This window comes from Henckelia pumila, unplaced genomic scaffold (genome assembly GCF_033568475.1).
Source record: "Henckelia pumila isolate YLH828 unplaced genomic scaffold, ASM3356847v2 CTG_525:::fragment_3, whole genome shotgun sequence".
In the NCBI taxonomy this organism is placed as follows: Eukaryota; Viridiplantae; Streptophyta; class Magnoliopsida; order Lamiales; family Gesneriaceae; genus Henckelia; species Henckelia pumila.
In genome coordinates this window covers 3,700,809-3,720,478 of record NW_027331857.1, presented here as the reverse complement: position 1 = coordinate 3,720,478, position 19,670 = coordinate 3,700,809, and the positions used below count along the sequence as shown (strand labels likewise).

Genomic DNA, 19,670 nt, shown 5'->3' with positions numbered 1-19,670 from the left:
TTCATGGTTGCAAATTTGTCATATTCGCATGTAAACGTACACACAACTCAAAATACAAAATAAAATTGGGATAAAATAGAATAATATTTTCTCAAGTACAAAATCCAGACCTTTTTCCAAACATTCTAATAACATATGCATATTAATATGAATAAAATCACCATAATATATCTAGTCAACTTTCGGTAATTCGATATGTAATGTTATCACCAATAATTTTTTTGTAAAATGGGAAAAGGTTGATCATGCAAAGTTTTTCATTCAACTTTGTTAAAAATAGGTTTAAATTTTAATCGAGTTGTTCTTAATTGTATATATATATATATAAACACTTTTTTTTTTAAAAAATGCTTTTCTTAAAAACTTAGGCGTTTGTTTACACAACAAATTTTTAAAAAACACTCATTTAAATACAAATAAGTGCTATTTTAAAAGTAAAAAATTTTGGCTTCTGTTCAAGTTTCTGTTTCTATTAAAAAAAAATTATTTTTTCAACATTTATCCAAAGACTAAAACCGTTTCTATTTTTTTTATAATAAAAACACTTCAAAAAACAAAACTTATTTAAATATTTTTTTAAGCCAATTACTTTTGTATCCAAACTGGTATGCTTCTAATTTGAATCAAGATTGTATTTTATATTTAAAAAAAATAATAAAAAAATATATATATGTAATTAATTAAAATATAATTTTGAGTAGCATCCTCCATCATTTCAACGCCAACCTCTAAAACCCTCGGGCCTTTCCCGCCCTCGCCCTTGCAGGGTTCTCCCATTTTCAGTGGCATTCGTCTGCTAAATCCAATCTTTGCGCTCTGTTTTTCAAGAAAGAAGAATGGTTTCACCTAAACAACTTTTATCGATAGTCGAATCTTCACTACTGGGGCAGACTCCACCAACTGCGGCACAGAGAATCGAACTCCTGCAGGCCATTCGTCACTCTCTTCCTTCCCTCAAATCTCTCCTCGCATACCCGGTAATCTTGTAAAGTTTGTCTTGTTACGTTTATGCGCTGATATTTGGTAACTTCATTTAATTTTTTTTTTCGAAAATAAAATAAAGTAGACCTCAGGGAGAGTTGGGAATTGTTAAGGAGACATGTTTTGATAGAATTTCAGCCTTGTTATGTTATCTGAGTTATCTCGATTAAATTAAATTTTCGATTTTGTTCGGGGTTCAATTCAATGGGTTCTGAGTTATTTTGTTGTGGATGGTGACAATATAACAAGTTAACATTTAAAACCAAAGACAGTAGGCTTCCTTGTGTACATGTTTTAAATCCAATTAAAACTGCATAATTAATACATTAGTGTGCACCTTAAAATAAATAATGTCGTTAACGCAGAATTAAACTTGTTCACATGCCTCTTTGTTCTTTTAAAATATGATGATTTCTTTTCTACTCATTCTGAGAAATTTATTCTTACATTCGTGTTTATACGTGTACACATTTACTAATGTTTTCCAGTAAATTTGAATTTTTCTTTTCCTCAAAATATATAGCCTCCCAAACCATCAGACAGAGCTGAAGTTCAGTCAAAAGAAGTGAGACTGCCAGATGTTGGGCCGATCCCACTGGACGATCAGGATTTACAGATAGTAAGTTTCCGTCTCTGTTGCACTTTCCCTTTTGATACTGCACGTTGAACTAAAAATCTTTGACATTGACATACGTTACCTGTATGGTATACCATATTAGTAGGATTCTTTTGACAATGGAGTGTGTTGGTCCTGGAAGTTTGTTATTCTCACCCCCCGTTGTATGTCCAAATCATGGGTTCCTCGGCCAAAACCAAGAATATTTTTCTAGGGGAAATCCAAATACAATAAGATTCTAAGCTCATTGATATCTTCGATTTAATTATTATTTTTTATTCTAGTATGGTTGGAATAAATGGGATAAGTCCCAAAGGATTGTATGTCAGGGCATGGCTATCTTGTAGGGTATGGTTATCATTTTAGGATATGGTGATCTTTTTATTTTAGGTCAGGATATGATGATCTTTATTTTAAATCATTGTACTCTCTTAAATATTGAGGGATTTATCAGTAAAGAATATCTGAAATTATCTCCTTACGAGCCTTAAAGCAAGAGATCGAGAAGTTCTCTCTAACGAGCCTCAAATTTAAAAAATCATGAATAATGTCAGCCCATAAATCGTCCCGTAATGTGATCCATGACTCGTGAGCATAACAGTCAAGATTTTTGGTTATAACATTCAGTTATCTTCATACCAACCTTGTGACTTCATGGAAACATAGTGGAAATCATGGAAACTATTTAGTGCGATTCATGATGCCTGTCTTGAGCACAATATTCTTTGCCTCAGTTGAAAATGGGTATCGGTGATTCTTTTCCTTCGTAAGCCCCTGTGGTTTTCCATGTGAGTTAGGAGCTAAACTTTAGGGAATTTTGTCAATTTGGGAACCAATACAACAACATTTGCATTGGTGTGCTGGCCCAAATCACCTTCAGTTGGAACTCTTCAATTGCATGAGGTGTAGCTAGCATGTCTGAATAACTGTATTACCTTTTATTTTGCTTTGGTTTCGTTCATGCTTAACTAGAGATATTGCTGTGGGATTGTTCTTGCTTGCTATTATTAGGTTGGGCTTCCTATGACTTCTTTATTTTGCTTTTTAATATTAATATTAACATGTTTGACACAGGCTTTGAAATTGAGCGAGGATCTCCATCTCAATGAAATTGACTGCATACGTTTGCTGGTTTCGGCCAACCAAGAGGTAATTCGTGCTGTACTGGGTTGATGAATTTTTCATGGGTTTACAGTCTGTTTACTAACATTATCATTGAAGACTGAAGCATAGAACAAGTCTTTTCAACTTAGGCCGATGTGGCCCTTCATATTGCACCTTTCTTAACTTACTAAATTGATATTCAAGTGGTATGTTTATTTGCTTGCTGGTGCTTGAAAACCATCCCACGTCTTTCTTCTTTCAGTGGGGTTTCCTTGGTCGAGAGCCAGTAGAGATTTTTCGCCTTGCTGCCGGTCTTTGGTATACAGAGAGAAGAGACCTACTAACATCAATTTACACGATGCTGAGGGTATTTTTTCGAGTCTTTGTTGCATGGTTGGTAAAAATTAATTTTTTATTCCCACTAAACTTAATTTTAATGGATTTTTTCAGGCTGTTGTTCTTGACCAAGGTCTTGAAGCTGATGTTATTGCTGATATTCAAAGATATTTGGAAGATCTTTTACATTCTGGACTTAGACAGCGATTGATTAATTTTATCAAGGTTTTCATATCATATTCAGTATATTTTGTGGGCATTTGGCTAAGCTGATCTTTTGGTATTTATCGTATTTTTGTTTGAGAACTTATGCGACTGATGCTATGAAATATGAGGTGAAATATTTGGATGAGAGTTTGGAAGCTCTGAAGAATAAGATGTCAGAATCATATAAACTCTCTAGATATTAATCAGGAGTCACAGTTTATTTTGTCATGAGTTGAAAGTCTATAAGTACAATACGATCTCCCGTGTAGCTAATGTAAAAGATCTTACAAATTCCTTGAGATTGTTTGGCCTAAAGAAGTTGACATTGTTTAATTAAGATGACATCTGATTTATTAATTACCGTAAGCATCTTATGAGAACTCGGTACTTAGAAATTGTAATGTAAGCATCACTGAAAGAGGTGGTGTTTAGCAAATGAAGTAGTTCGTTATTTGAGCATCTGCTCAGTATTCACATGTTCTGTGTCAGTTAGTGATTTAACCCTTCATTTCGTCAGTTCCTGGGAAATAAGTTGCTATTTTAAGATGGTTTGCAAGAAATAGCTGCCTTGTTGAAGATGGCACGTGTTCAACTGTTACCCGAATTTACTCTTGGGAAACTGTTTGAATAGTCCTCTAAAAGTTGCTGAGAGATCTCTTTCGGTGACATCAAAGTTTCGTGTTTACTTATCCTTTAGAGTTTAGAAATTTTGAAAGAAGGTTATGTTACTGACATGTTTGCTCTCAATGTGGGCAATGCATTGGGATTCAAAGCCCCAGTCATCCGTGTTTGGAAGATCTGTTTTTTCTCTTTTCATTCTTGTAGTTCCATCATTTTGCTTTTTATCGATTATTATTCTTTATGTTGTCAATGATTTGTGTTCTTTACGCTGTCATTTTGCATCTACAGGAGCTTCATAGAGAAGAACCAACAGGATTTGGCAGGCCTAATTCTGAACGCTACATTCTTGACTCAAGGGGTGCTTTGGTGGAAAGGAAAGCTGTGATTTCCAGGGAAAGGCTCATCCTTGGCCATTGCCTTGCCCTTTCCATTTTGGTTGAGCGTGCAAGTAAGCTTAAGATAAAATCCACCTAACTTAAAATGTTGAGTGATACAATGTTATGTTTATATCTAATGAATAAATTATGATGCTGACTTAAATGCTATAGATTAATAATATACTGTTTTTTTTCCTGACTATTGATGTATGACCTGGTTTACATTGGATTCTTGAATTCTACATATCACTAAACTGCACCCTAGCCTTATAAGATGATTCTATATCAAGACTCTAGTGTTCAAATAATGATTTGTCATTGGCTCCTGTAAGGACGTCTGTTATGATTTTTTAATGTGTTTCGATCTGCTCTTGTTTGAATGTTTAGTTTTTCCTTGAGAAAATGCATTGCTGAAGTGTGCCAGCTATGATTTAGGCCGGTTTTGGGTTTGTAACATCACTGCAGCACTCATCTCAAAAATAGCTGAAATTCTTAAATTAGTGACAACATGTACTTGCTGCAGGTCCAAAAGATGTTAAAGATATGTTCTTTGTTTTAAAAGATTGTGCCAAGGAGTTTGGTGGGAGCACCGATCCGTTGCAGCATCAGGTCTTGGCATCTTGTTGTCCTATTTTCTTTGATTTTCGTTACATAGTTTGTTTGGTGCACTATTTCTCATAGAGTGCAAATGTAATACCATAACCACAACAATGATTCTACGCATCTCTTAAGCGATAATCAGTTTTCAGACGACATATTTTAAGTTATTTTCTCCAGTTCCTAATAGATGACTATTATTATTGAATCATCTTTTTGATTATTCAACGAAAGCAGCTGCGGATGTAATATTCTATCTTAAAATTACCGCGCGCATTGATGCACATCATAACTACACGTTATACGAAGAGTAGTTCAAAAAAATTATGAAAAAAAATCTGGATTTATCTAGAAAATTGCCATTTCTCCTTCAAAAGTTCACTTTTTAGAACCGCGGTTTTGGTTCTCACTTTCTTCCTCTTCTTTTCCACTGTAAAATATATAAAGCAAGGAATCCTGAATTTAATAATTGAAGTAATAGAAGGAAGTTATTATTGATTTGGCAAATCAAGGTCATACAACCTCAAGAGGAATATTTTTTTTATTTTTTTATTTTTTATTTTTGATCAGAAACAGAAATATTATTAATAGTAAAAATAGTTAAATTATAAATGTGGACCAGTGATCCACTAATCCTCAAAAGAGGTTCAAGTAAATCTAACTCAAAGCTAAACTCCAATCCCTATACAAATCTGAAATAGCAAAAGGTTGAAATTCTTTGATATTGTGTAACCAAGTTGATCCGCTCAGCTTTATCTTGTCCCAACTAACTTCAATCGAATTTTCTTCATCTTGAAAGATCCTTTTGTTTCTTTCTAGCCACACAGTCCAACAAACACAATGCACTAACACACCCCACAAAATTTTCCCCCTAGTTCCCAGTGACCAACCCCAATCTGCTCCGAATAACTCTCTCGTGGTGCCTGGAGTCACCCAAGTCAACCCCACTTCCTTCAGCAGCAACCACCATAAGGAACTGGTGTAAATACAATGAATATAGTTATCAATGTGGGGATAAACTTGTGAATACAGTTATGCACGTGGTGATAATCTGGCTTTTTCGATAGGGAGTCTTGGCCCATGACAAGTTATTTTATTGTATGAACTCATTAGAGGGTACACATGCCAATTTTAGTGTGATTTTGATGCTATGTTGGCCTTTAGTTTATTTTTGCTACTATATTTATTTGCATTTTTTTGGGCTATTTCTACAGAGGGCGCACATGTATGCAGGAAGGTTCTTTCCTTCCCTAAATCTATCATCATCCTATCTTTGTCTTATGTGCCGACTAGAAAACTTCCAAATAGAAATGATATTCTACTGTTTTCATGATTTTGAAAACAATATAATTTTCATATTTACTTATTTTTTATAAGAAACAATATTATATTAATTACGGGAAAACTATTGAGCACAATAGGCGGACAAGTGATCTGTAATCAACAAAAATCTTGTCATGACCCTACTCATATCAACAATAGACAAAAGCCCAATCTCTTAATAAATCTGAGATTGAGACATTCTCAATCTCTACATGAGACTCAATCCAAGTAGAAATTCGAATTTCGATCTTTTCCCAGCACTCGTCAATCAACTCTTCAATGTTTTCGAAAATTCTTCTATTCCTCTCCAACCACACGGACCAACATATGCCATGAACGACCACCATCCAAAAAATTCTGCCCTTATTGCCAAGGCGATGTCCAAGATCTATAGCGAATAATTCTTGCGTTGATCTTGGAACCACCCAAACCAGCCTCATCTCTGCCAAAGCTCTAGCCCACATCCCACTCGTAAAAGTACAATGAATCAACATGTGGTCTTGCGTCTCCCTCTCTTTCCGACACAGCACACACCAACTGGGGCACAAAGCACATGTGGGCAACCTCTTTTGCATCGTCTCCGAAGTCGGCACCTTGCCCAACACCGCGGTCCACGAAAATACTTGGACCTTTGTTAGAACCGGAACCTTCTAGATAACATTGAAAAAGGAAAAAAACGGGAAAGCCACTACTCGGAAAGAATGACTCGAAGAAGGATTTGACTGAAAAGAGACCTGAAGGATCCCCATCCCACACTTTGATATTGTCTACCCCTTCAATCAACCTCACCCTGTCTAATCCACCTAACAAAGCGTTCAACTCATCTAATTCATCATCCCTCAGAACCCTTCGAAAATGCAAGTCCCGTGAGAGGGAAGAAGAAGGGTTCTCGAATGTAGCAAAATAAGAGTGTTGTCGAACATTTGCCTGATGCATTCCCGCTTTTAAACTTTATTGGGATTAGGTGAAATCAAAATATTATTCGAGATGAATGGAGAAAGATTGGATTAATTTCTTTACAACTTGCTTGATTCTGTTTTCCAGTTTCTCATTAACACTTTTTTCTTTGGTTTTGATCTTTTTGTTACATATGCTACTTATTAACTATTCTTTCTGCATGCAGATTACATACAGCCTTCTGTTCTCTCTTGTAATTGCTATCTTATCAGATGCTTTGAGTGCAATAACCGATAATGTGCCAGTCTTGTCTCGTGATGCATCGTTTAGGCGTGAATTTAAAGACATTGTAAGATGAATGCTTGCTTGTATGATTTTGTAACTGTTTCTTGCCATGTTGATCCTTGCTGGAGGTAATTGTTGTTTCAGGTGATGGTTTCTGGAAATGATCCTATTGTTGAAGGCTTTGTTGATTGTGTAAGGTTTGCATGGGCAGTACATTTGATGTTGCTATGTGATGGAAATGATGCACAGGACAACATAGATAGTACTATTTCCAATGACATCTACCCATGTTTAGAGGTCATTTTCACCAATAATATCTTCAAGTTTTGGCTGGACAAGGTTCTTCAGACTGCAGCATATCAGGTTGGTGATTGATCACAATTACCAAGGAAAAAATTCCAAATGATTACCTATCTTTTGTTCGATTCTTTGACTACATACTTGAATGCATAAATTAAGTATTTGTGAAATATGAAGGTGTTGCCTCTTTTCTTCTGTTAATGAAAATAATTTCAGACATTTCATTCTGTTGTGCAGAACGATGATGAGGATATGGTCTACATGTACAATGCGTATCTTCACAAGCAAATAACATGCTTTCTTTCTCATCCACTTGCCAGGGACAAGGTTGGTTGAATTTCAAAGTTTTTATTCTATTTCATTATTCATATGAGTATCATGCTGCTGTTGAATAGTTACTGTAGAAGCTAAATATCACCGCTCTGAATAGTTTTTTCTAAGGTCTTAAGTTTTTTGCAATTTTATCTGCTTTTAATGATATTTTGCTGATGTTTTATGTTTGTTTTAGTGGTTCGATTGGTGCTTCTTGCTGTGCGCACATTCCTTAAATTTGACTGAAATTCTGTAGGAGGCTGTAACTCTGAACATCATGCAATGGCAAATGGAATCAAGTCGTTGGTTATATCAAACATGCTGGTGGATGCTGGTTACTAATAGGAGATAGATTGTTGAGCAACAGAGGGAACTCAAGTTTTGGCTAGTAGGAACGATATAATTCTTGATGTGTTATGTGGGTGGGTCTCGTTATGGGCCAAAAAAGAACTAGTTATCCACAAAGTGAATTTGCTGAAATACGAACATTTATATGGTTATATATATGATTAGATCAGTAGATATTTAAAACAATTATATTAATGAGTTGGTTATTGTTATTTGTTAACGATTGAGATGGTTTAGGTATCTCCTTTGATTGTGCAAGGTACATTTAGTGAAAAGATGAACGGTGTCGGTATTGATGCTTAACCTAGAGTTAGTTGTAAAATGTGGTCATATATAGAAGATCTTGAACCTTTGTGGCCCAACTTCGGAAATGGTTCTTTGTTTTCAGGCTGAAAATAGAGGATTCATGCAGCAGAGTGAACTATGTTTACTTGAAGTCGTTATTTGGTTAGGTCGAGATGAGATTCATGTAGAAGTTATTCTTTATACCAAATGATTTCTCTATAGCTTTTGCATTATATCAGATTTAATGCTCTTCTATGATGGTGTGGATTGCATACACTTTTGTATTGCATTCTTCATATGATCATACTTGATGTTCATTATTAATTCAATCACTTTGGCAGGTCAAAGAGACTAAAGAGAAAGCTATGGCCATGCTTAGCCCATATCGTATTATTGACACTCATAATGAGATGAATGATGGCAGTGGGCAACCTCAAGATACTTCTGCTATGGCACAACCACCTTTTGTCTCCCTTTTGGAGTTTGTGAGTGAAGTTTATCAGGTCTGCACTCTTTTTCCCTCTTTCCAACTATTATTGTCAAATGTTTGTTTTTTTGTCTGTTTGTTTTGCAACTAATAATGTGATACATGAATTACTAAATGAATTGCTGATGGTTATATTCGGTGTTTATGTAAGAACTAATTGTATGAAGTTATTTATGAGATCTCTAAATGATCTATATGCACATTTCGTGGACATATAGAACTATGATGTACTGCTCTTTATAACACCAAAGTAAATCAACTGGTCATGTTTCTTTATATTGCATCCGAACTTGGAACACGTCAATTTTCACAGTTCACCTGACTTCTGATTTGTTAATATGCTTTTTCGGTAAAAAAAATCTGTCACACGATCTATGTTATGCAAAACCACCAGCTCTAGTTTGATACTTTCTACTTAACTGGGTTCAATAATTGGGACATAAATCTAGATTTGTTGACCAGTGTATTTCCTTGGTGTTGCTGGTTTGTGTTGGCTTTTGTAACAAGTCTAGTAGTGTTTTCTATCACTGTCATTTTCTGTACTTCGCAACTGATGAACCAGAGGTTGATGAGGTTCTCATGAGTTCCTATTATTGTGTGCGTGTGTGTATTATTTAAAATTGTGGTCTAATAAACGGCTGCTTCGTAATCAATTTTTTGTGTAAATTATTTTGGGAGACAAACTTGTATATGTAGTTTCGTTTAGTCAATTTGTATTCAACCGAGTGTTTGGCGTGGTTGCTATTTTGAGTTATCTGTTGGAGGAATATGTTTTGACCAAATTTGCTTTCTTCAGAAGGAACCTGAGCTACTGTTGGGTAATGATGTTATATGGACATTTGTGAAGTTTGCTGGTGAGGATCACACTAATTTTCAAACACTTGTAGCATTCTTGAAAATGCTGAGTACATTGGTATGTGTAATGAACCAACATTCTATCCTCTGCTGACAAAATACATAAAAAATCTGTTATGGTAAGGCGCTGTCATACGTTTAATTGTTGGAAGCTGCTTTATATTTTTATTAGGCTTGTAAACCAGAGGGTGCTTCAAAGGTTTTTGAGCTGCTTCAGGGAAAAACATTTCGTTCTATCGGGTGGAGTACCTTGTTTGACTGTTTATCCATTTATGATGAAAAGTTCAAGATGGCTCTTCAGAGTCCTGGAACAGTGCTGCCAGAGTTTCAGGAAGGAGATGCAAGAGCTCTTGTGGCATATTTGACTGTTCTACAAAAGGTGCAAAACAATTATTCTGAAATTTTATAATATTCCCCATGCTTACGGAGTTCTGATTGGTTGATTTGAATCTCACCAGAAAATTCAGAACAATGCTCTTCCATTGTCCTATAATTCATGCACTTTTAGCTGTGAATTGTGATGGTTCTTTGTTAAATAAATGTAGACTTCTGAGTTCACAAGGCGATTGAGTGTTTTCTATTAGAAGGGATATATTGTTTCAGTTGTGCACTTTTGGCTGTCAGTGCGCTAAGGTTTTGAAGGCATTTTTCGTTACTTCAGCTTTCTGCTTGAAAAAACCTGGTGAATCACCTCCTGTTTTGCTGCAGTAATACGCTAGTTAGTACCTCTTACTGATTTGTGAGTGCACTCACGCTAACTTCTCAAGGTTTTTCACATTCAGAATCCGAAATAGGGGTGAGCATTGGGTCTGTTCGTTACCGACCAAACTGAATTTCAAATAACCGAACCGAACTGGAATTTTTTTGCATAACCGAACAGACCGATTTATTTATAATAATCGATGAAAACCGAACCGAATTAAAATCGATTAATTTGGTCGGTGACTGATTAGCTGATTTTTTTTAGAAAATATTTTAAGAAAAGAACAAACCTTAGTTCCCTTAAAATGTACGTATTTGTTCTTTCCTGATTGTTTACATGTTTACAGTAACAAAATATAAGCCCCTTCAAATCTCAAGAATCGAAATTGCACTTGCAATTTTTTCAAGGAATTCTAATCGGACCTTAGTAGAAATTGAATTTTTTGAGAGAGCCGACAAGTGAAGAGAGAAGACCAATCCGTCGATGACCGCGATGAGCGACAAGAGATGAAAGATGAACAAAACAAAGATGGGCTGTCGATGATGGCAGATGAACGGAAGTCGAGTCCACGAGAGATAAAGATGGACAACAAGGATCTGTGGGCGACGAGAGAACGAGATGAACTAGAGTGAGAGATGAAGATGAACAAGAAGGGCGGCTTTCTGCTGATCAACTTTTTTGGGTTGAATGATAATATTAATTTACATCACAAATATTAAATCTATATACAAAATAATATTATTTAAAATATCGGATAATTTGGTTAACCAATTTATAAAACACAAAACCAAACCGATTTAACTGATTATTTTGACAATTAAAACCGAATTTTCGAAATAACTGAGCCAAATTTCCGAATTGGTTCCGTTTGGTCGGTTAATTCGGTTTAACCGAAATTTTGCTCACCCCTAATCACATGCCACACTGACCTTGCCATTGAAGTTCTTGCCTGATTTTAGTGTGTACAAGTATTTGAACATTTAATTGCCAACTATCAGGACTCCACATTTTTTGTCTTGTGCCTACTCATACTTTTATGGTCATGGAAAAGCAGAGTTACCTTTTGGTCTTTACATGTTACATTATGTTATATATATAAAAGTTGTGATTGGTTTTTTTCCTTGCTATTTTTCATCGTGATAAAGGTTGTGGAAAATGGGAACCCTGTTGAGAGGAAGAACTGGTTTCCGGATATTGAACCGTTGTTTAAGCTCCTCAGTTATGAGAACGTGCCTCCTTATCTCAAGGTTCACCATTCTGTATTTTGCTTCTCAGTTTTGACTGTGTCCTGTTTTTAAAGCTGCTCAAAGCGCTCCCCCTTTGTTCTGCTTCCAACAATCTTCTTCGTTAATTTTTCCAGGGTGCTTTGCGTGGTGCCATTGCCGTTTTTGTGCATGTATCTCCTGTTATGAAAGATACGATCTGGAGGTACTTGGAGCTGTATGATCTACCAGTAGTTGTTGGGCCTAGTGCTGGGAGTGGTGGACATTCTGTGGACGCTCAGGTTTATTGTCTTGGTATCGCTGGTTGTCTGGTTGTATTTTAACTGTTAATTGATCATGGCACTTTTATTTAGAAAGCGAGTGAAAGTTTTGAGAATTCGAACACATGAATCTATCAAGATAGCCCGTGAATAATTTTTATCTCATTGATGTAATAAGTGATAAATTTGTTTGTGGTTGAATTTTTTTTGAAAATACAAAGGATTGAGTAAAAACTGATGGGGAAGTGTATGTGAACTTCGGATGAAACAGAGAAGGATTTAATTCGATCAATTAAAAGAATAAGAAAAGGAGGGTATGTAGTCGCTCATTCATGTTGTAGAGAATGGAGAGAATTGTATTTGAAATGACCTAGGAGCTCAGCATCTATCTTGCTTTTTGAAACATTGATTTAGCTTTTGGCCAGTTGAAGTGGTAATTACCGAAGAATGTAACTTTTACATTTGTTCAAAACAAACTGACGCAGTGCCCCTAAATTGTTCTGTGCTTTCTCTCGATTGATTTTTCATTTTCAGCTGGTTGACGTGGACTGGAGAGTATACTTGCTTTCTCTATTTTCAGCTGATAGTTGTAATGTTAATTTATGTCTCCAACCTTTTGGTTTTGATGTCTCAGATCTTAACGGCTATATGCAGGTTTATGATATGAGATTTGAGTTAAATGAAATTGAAGCACGAAATGAGCATTACCCTTCAACTATATCATTTCTCAATCTCTTAAATACTCTTATTGCTGAGGAAAGGGATGTCAGTGACAAGGGACGAAGGTATTCACACATAAATAACTTTTACATTGTCTTGCTTTTGTTTAATTGTTAAATATTCATTTAATGACCTGGCTTAAATTATTTTCCAGATTTATTGGCATATTCAGATTTATCTATGACCATGTATTTGGTCCATTCCCACAGAGGGCCTATGCAGATCTTTATGAGAAATGGCAATTAGTTATTGCTTGCCTCAAGCATTTCCAAATGTGAGTTCCATTACTGATTCCTGGTTCAATGCTTCAAGAATCTTCAATGAAATTTGGAGTTTTTACATTCATGCTTATTCATTCTCCCCGTGGATTCATATAATTACAGATTTGTATAGGGATTGGAAATTGGCTTTGATTTAGATTGATAACTGCCCTTGTTTGCTTTGGAAACTAGGTTGCTTTTGTGGACCACTGGTCCACTGTTTGTATTCCAAGTAATTTCATATTATCAATAATATTATAGTTTCTTATCAAAAGAAATAATAATAATTACAGAAACACCTCCTTGATGTTTGAAATTTTTACCAATACTCCATTGACATCTTTTGAGGTCTTATTAACGTTGCATCTGCTTCTACTTGTTGTAATGTGAATAGACTTCGACTTTGGAGGGTTTTTGGTGTAATCAGACCAAACTTCATATAAATCCAAATTACCCCAGAATTTATATTGAGATGCCACTTTTTTTTTTCTTACCAATTTTTAAATTGTTTTTTTCATTTTGGTACTGAAGTTTACATTAACTTTGGAGCTTGAAAGTAATTGTGCAACCATTCCCATGTATAGGATGTTAAGCATGTATGCTATTGGTGAAGAAGATATTGAAATTGTTACTGATCAGCCTACACTTTCAGTGGTTGCGAAGCCTTCTATGATTAACATGCAGCTTCCGGTCATAGAGTTGATGAAGGTACTGAACTCTACTTTTTAGGCCTCGTGTGGTTGTTTAATATTTACGCCATTATCTTGTTTATTTGGGTTGATAAGTCTATAGACCCTGCACTTTCTCAATAGTACATGTTTACGGCTTTACGCTTATGGCCATTTCAAATTGAGCACTAGTAAAATGATCTGTGTGGATGCTCGTGAATAGGTTTTTCTAGTAAGACTTGCATCATGATGATAATTTGTTTGAAGGAGAACAATTTGTTTGCTTTTGTTTATAAAATTGTGACTGAATCATATCATATGTGACATTTACAAGTAACAAATTTTCTGCTGTGTTCCCTAATTTGTAACGGTAACTGTGCAACCTTTTCTGTTTATTTGTGACAGTATATCTTAATTTGTGCTCCACTCTAATTCTTTGAAGCTTTCTTTTGAGATATCATTTAAACTTGAAAGTTATGTATGCTCGTGGTGTTATGTTACAAAATTATTCTGTTCCTTTTGGGGCCTACTATTGTTCATGAGCAATACATTCCAATGTTCTGCCATTTACACTTACTCTTGTATTGAATGGTAGCTGATGAGACTTGTAATTACTTCAGGATAACTCAAAGTTTGCATGCTCAACTTGATACTTTTCGTGTCTAATATAGAGCAAGTCAAATGGGGCTAGTGATGGTCAAACCTTGAATTTGAAATTGAGACATCTTGAGAAAGGATACTTGGTTTTTCTTTAGCTAACTTTGTGATGTTCGAAATGTATTAGTTGTGAAAGCAGGACATATCCAAATTGTAAGCCTCCGATTCTCCTAATACTATTGTAGAAAATCAGTTGAAATATTATATAATGAGGTTTGATGTTATATGGGATCATGATAAGGTTTGGTTTGATTTTAATTAATTAGCCATTAGGATTGATTTCTTATATTATTTATCCCCAAATGAAGTGCTATATTAATGTGTGATTGTTGTTTTCTAAACTACCGAGAGATCAATAGTTTTTAACTCTCCGAGTCTTTTGTTGTAGATGAGAGTCTTTATGTGAATGCGAGTTTTTATGGTTGAATTATGAAATCCTATGGTGTGTCGTCTTTAATGGATTTCGACCAGTTTACAATTCAAGAAATATAAACTCTCAAGGATACTAAACTATAAACTATTTCTTAAAAGAAGGATGATAAACTATCCCACGTTTATTGAGCTGAGCATTAAATATAATAAATTTACTTTGGTGCATCATAAATGGGAATGAGCTCGAGCTTGAGCTTGATGCAGCTTTGGTTTTGTTCAAAGCTTGTGGTAGTTTTTAAACAATTTCAAGGTCTAAGGAAGAGACTCTTCATCGAATAATGCCCTGAGGAAATTGGTTAGGTTTTAGTTGAATGTTATCCAAACAATATATCTATATATATATATGTAGTGTCGGTAGTCTCTCTCGTTACTTAGCTTTAATTTCTTTAGAAAAAATTGTTATACAACAAGTTCTGTTAAAATGCAGCCAATGCTATCTAGACAGTACATTTTTCAATTTTCGATATTCAGTTGACCAAATTACCAAGAATTTTTATTACTGTTAAATCTCCACATAATCAAAGGCTTATAATGTTGCCCGAGATTGACAAGCGCACAAATCCTTAATGATTTTTCAATTGTCAGATTAGAGGCACACCTAATTAATGGTTCGTTGAGCGAAATCTTTCTGTATAATGCAATTTATTTAAGTAATTGATATCAATATTCTGTGTTGTCAAATCACGTGATGTGACAGATGATTTTGTGTAAATAATTGATTTTCAGTATTCTCTGTTGTCCAACCTAATGTGATGTGATACATAATTTTGCGTATGAATTATGATTATGCTTATACATCAACTTTACATTGGGCCGTGTTGATTGTTGCAGGATTTTTTGAGTGGGAAAACTGTGTTTCGAAACATGATGGGCATTATTTTACCTGGAGTTAGTTTTTTAATCACTGAGCGTACAAATCAAATTTATGGGAAACTACTCGAAAAGGCCATATTGCTTTCTTTAGAAATCATTATTCTTGTTTTGGAGAGAGATGTTGTTTCTGACTTTTGGCGCCCACTTTACCAGGTATATATCTGTATCTTGAGCTCCTCTTTAGTAACATTATCTGTAATGACTTATTCTTATACCAAAATTTAAATGACATTTGTTTCCCAAGTTTGCTGTTTAATTTGGTCATCCGACATCCTAGCTCGATTAATTGCCTGCGGCTCGATTATATAGGCCACATTTTTTTTTGTTCCGTCTCAAATATATGGGCTTGTATCATATTGAGCAACATTTTTTTCAGTTTTTCTACACTTTTACTTTACTAATATATCCCTATTAACTAATTTTTGAAAAACATGTAACTATTTTTGAATGAATTAAATAGAGATAAAATATAAAATTAGTATGTAAATTTTCTTTTCCAATGTTTTTTCTTAATTTGTGTGTTAAAAAAAAACAAACCTATGTAATTGGAACGTAGTATGTATTCCTGATGTGTTCTATAGAAGGATACTTGGATTGAAAAATTGTCCAAGGCAATAGAAGCGAATAAGAAGATTGCTGGGAATAAATCACTTAAAATCTTACAGTGGTGATGGTATGCCTTCATGTGATACTGATGCACTGATGCAGTATAGAACAAAATGAATAAATTCTATATCCTTGGTTCTTGAATACAAAATGGAGAACACACTTGATTGGAAATACTAATTTGATGCATATGACATAGCCTTATCCTCTCCTCGTCAACACTATCTTATGTCTAACTACTTTGGCTTCTCCCCAATTTGTTAAGTCGCAGTAAATACTTAGACTGTACAATGGTCATGTGATTAAGCTATACTACAAAATGACAAAACATGGGTTAGCCTACAGTTAATCTCGTGTAAACTGCAACACGAAGTTTGAGAAGCGTAGAATATAAATTGCAGTGTTACTTGGTGTAAGCTCAAAGAAATTCTGTTAACATCAGCTTTCTGATTGTTCTTGTTCTAGCCGTTTGTCCCAAAAGCTTGAGCCTGTGGGAGATTGTACAATCAAGTGATGGGAAACATCGTTGCAGAGTGGGTGGAACTTTGTTCAAGCTGTTTGTCCCAAAAGCTACACTTAGTAGTATTTCAACAATACAAACTCCGAGTTTTGATTATTCGTTTCTTGGGCATAAGCCTTGTTTCTACTTTCTCTTATCTTTCTCCATCATTTCCAATTTGTCCGGCTCCATGATGCTGTGGCTATTCATGTCTTCTCCTTGAAGTTTGACAGTCGATGTCCTCCAAGCTTTATCTTGGGCTTTTATTGCTTATCATTGTCATTTCTTCACACAGAACCTAAAAAGATGATCTGTTTACTTGCCAAGCAGTTCATTATCAGTGTTTTTGTCAACAATTTTTTCCCTTAACACATTCTCAAGTTCTTGGGGTGTTTATGAATCAGTAACTAATAGTGTCGTAACTAATACTGAGTTCTGATTTTATTATAATTCCTCACCGTAACATTTGGACCTTGAATGATGTTCCCTAATCTTTTTTTCTTAATGCAGCCTTTAGATGTCATACTCTCTCAGGATCATAATCAAATTATAGCTTTATTGGAGCTTGTCAGATATGATTTTCAGCCCCAGATTCAGCTTTGCTCCATCAAAATTTTGAGTATTCTGAGGCAATCTTTCCATTTTGTCTTTCTTATTTTTGCTTGATTATATTAATTGATAATGTTCTACAACAGCTAAGTTGTCAAATTGCTTGCAGTTCACGTATTGTTGGGCTCTCACAGTTGCTGTTAAAAAACAATGCTGCAAGTGGTCTGATTGAGGATTATGCTGCCTGCTTAGAGCTGCGGTTTGAAGACTGTCGGAATATTGAGGATAGCAGTGAAGATCCTGGTGTCCTAATAATGCAAGTTAGTTCGAATTCTGCTGTTTCTTTTTTTTTTTTTTTTTTTTTTCCTTTAGACCATTGGGCAAGTAAATTCTTTGTTTCCAAGAAGTATTTTTTTTTTTGCAATTATAAATGATATGTGGTGCATATCAGATATTGTTTTATGTTTATTCTTTTTTGACATGGGAAGTGCTAAAATCCAGGCGGAGGAGTGTACAAAAAAGCCTTTCAAGAACCTTGCAAAGTTCTATAAAAAATTCAGAATATCTCTTCATTTGTCAATCTAGTTGCTTGCTTTGCTTCACTAGCTTTTGTGGTTATTTGCATTACTCTGAAGCTACTGAAATATTGTTTTCTCAAGGGGGATCTCTCACTTAAGAAAAATAGCAGATGATCCTGATACTTTTTGTAGGTTTTATGTATTTCCCAAATAAATAAAGTCATGGTTTATGGCTAATGTCTGCGATGCTATTAGTTTTGTATCTTATCTGTTGTGTGAAAGGATATTCATTTGTTCTTTTTTCTATCTTGGATCAGGCTAGGAATGAATGTCTCTACCACTTTGTTTTATGTTTAGATAATAGCAAGAATCTTGTATGCCACTGGTTAATAATATTTTGCGTATATTTTATAATATAATTTCGCAAGGTTCATAAAAGTGTATTTTTCCCAAATGCAGCTGCTTATCGACAATATTGGTAGACCGGCCCCTAATTTGACCCATTTATTGCTTAAATTTGATGTTGATATCCCGATTGAAAGGACATTACTTCAGCCAAAATGCCATTACAGGTATTATTATTATCTATATTTGCTTATGGATTTTCATTTACAATTATTTGCAGATGCAGTTGATTTTCTTTTCTTTTTTTTTTTTAAAAAAAATTCTAATATGTAACACATGTTTGATTTCAAATGTAGTTGCTTGAAGGTTATTCTCGATGTTTTAGATAAGCTTTCAAGGCCTGATGTCAATTCTTTGCTTCACGAATTTAGTTTTCAGGTTTGACATAATGCTTCAACTTCCTTTTTACCCTTCACTATTGCAAACATAATTTCTTTGTCAATTTGCAGAATATAATATTTGTATTTGCAGCTCCTCTATGAGTTATGCACGGATCCACTTACTTCAGTGCCTACCATGGACTTGTTGGGCTCCAAAAAGTACAAGTTCTTTGTAAAGGTTTAGTTTCTCTACCCTGAGCTTTTGGATTGTTTGTTTTCCTCAATGAAAATGTTTAATATTTACAAAGCCTGCCAATATTCTGACCTCTCAGCACCTGAATTCAATTGGTGTTGCCCCTCTTCCTGAAAGAAATAACGGGCAGGCGCTGCGTATCAGCTCACTTCATCAGGTTTTCTCGTCAATAAATCCGTATTTATTGCCCTTATTCTGTAGTATGCGATATATTAACTAAAGTTTTTGCTTTGCGTTGCTTCTTTGAATTGCGGTATTAGTGTTAATATTTTCCTTTTTTGTTTGTTTGTTGAGGAGAGTGTTAATGTTTTCTGTCTTAGTATGATTGTATGGTGTTTGAATATTTTATTTTAATATGCATAAGGTATAAAATCAGATGACGCAATTATATCACCCTTCCACTGAGATTCTGATGAGTGCCTTTCGTTTTAGTTTTGTTGTTTTCTTATCTCACCTGATATCATATCAGATGTGGGCATACTTTTTCATGATTATCCCTAAAGAGCTCCAGCAACTGTCTTTTTTTCATTAGATTCACCATCTGTCTTGATATGGACCAAGCTGATATAATTTGAAGGTAGTGATGTGAAGGTGCTTTGTGGAGTAACCTTTTTCATTATGATGAACTGTCTGCAAACATGTGAATCAGTGGCAATGATAATATTTTCAATTAATCTGCTACTGTTTGGCACCACTAAGTTGCTCTACCATGGCACCAACTATAAGCAAATAGTAGTTATCTTTGACCTTTTTCAAACTGAAAGCATGACAAAAATCGCCTTGTGAGATCACT

At 34.8% G+C, this 19,670-nt stretch overlaps 1 protein-coding gene across 1 annotated transcript in view; it reads left to right on the top strand.

Moving 5' to 3' along the window:
• Nucleotides 1-715: 715 nt before the first annotated feature.
• LOC140873365 (nuclear pore complex protein NUP205) overlaps nucleotides 716-19,670 on the top strand; it is a 30,457-nt gene continuing 11,502 nt past the window's right edge. Inside the window, exons 1-25 of the mRNA XM_073276470.1 lie at nucleotides 716-977; nucleotides 1,505-1,600; nucleotides 2,672-2,746; nucleotides 2,964-3,068; nucleotides 3,152-3,262; nucleotides 4,154-4,313; nucleotides 4,766-4,851; nucleotides 7,286-7,408; nucleotides 7,489-7,707; nucleotides 7,882-7,971; nucleotides 8,931-9,092; nucleotides 9,873-9,989; nucleotides 10,104-10,310; nucleotides 11,780-11,881; nucleotides 11,995-12,138; nucleotides 12,772-12,902; nucleotides 12,992-13,111; nucleotides 13,682-13,805; nucleotides 15,686-15,880; nucleotides 17,343-17,461; nucleotides 17,551-17,701; nucleotides 18,359-18,471; nucleotides 18,601-18,682; nucleotides 18,776-18,862; nucleotides 18,957-19,034. Coding sequence (XP_073132571.1) covers nucleotides 837-977; nucleotides 1,505-1,600; nucleotides 2,672-2,746; nucleotides 2,964-3,068; nucleotides 3,152-3,262; nucleotides 4,154-4,313; nucleotides 4,766-4,851; nucleotides 7,286-7,408; nucleotides 7,489-7,707; nucleotides 7,882-7,971; nucleotides 8,931-9,092; nucleotides 9,873-9,989; nucleotides 10,104-10,310; nucleotides 11,780-11,881; nucleotides 11,995-12,138; nucleotides 12,772-12,902; nucleotides 12,992-13,111; nucleotides 13,682-13,805; nucleotides 15,686-15,880; nucleotides 17,343-17,461; nucleotides 17,551-17,701; nucleotides 18,359-18,471; nucleotides 18,601-18,682; nucleotides 18,776-18,862; nucleotides 18,957-19,034 — 3,138 coding nt within the window. The 5' untranslated portion in view covers nucleotides 716-836. The remainder of the gene's footprint in view (nucleotides 978-1,504; nucleotides 1,601-2,671; nucleotides 2,747-2,963; nucleotides 3,069-3,151; nucleotides 3,263-4,153; nucleotides 4,314-4,765; nucleotides 4,852-7,285; nucleotides 7,409-7,488; nucleotides 7,708-7,881; nucleotides 7,972-8,930; nucleotides 9,093-9,872; nucleotides 9,990-10,103; nucleotides 10,311-11,779; nucleotides 11,882-11,994; nucleotides 12,139-12,771; nucleotides 12,903-12,991; nucleotides 13,112-13,681; nucleotides 13,806-15,685; nucleotides 15,881-17,342; nucleotides 17,462-17,550; nucleotides 17,702-18,358; nucleotides 18,472-18,600; nucleotides 18,683-18,775; nucleotides 18,863-18,956; nucleotides 19,035-19,670) is intronic.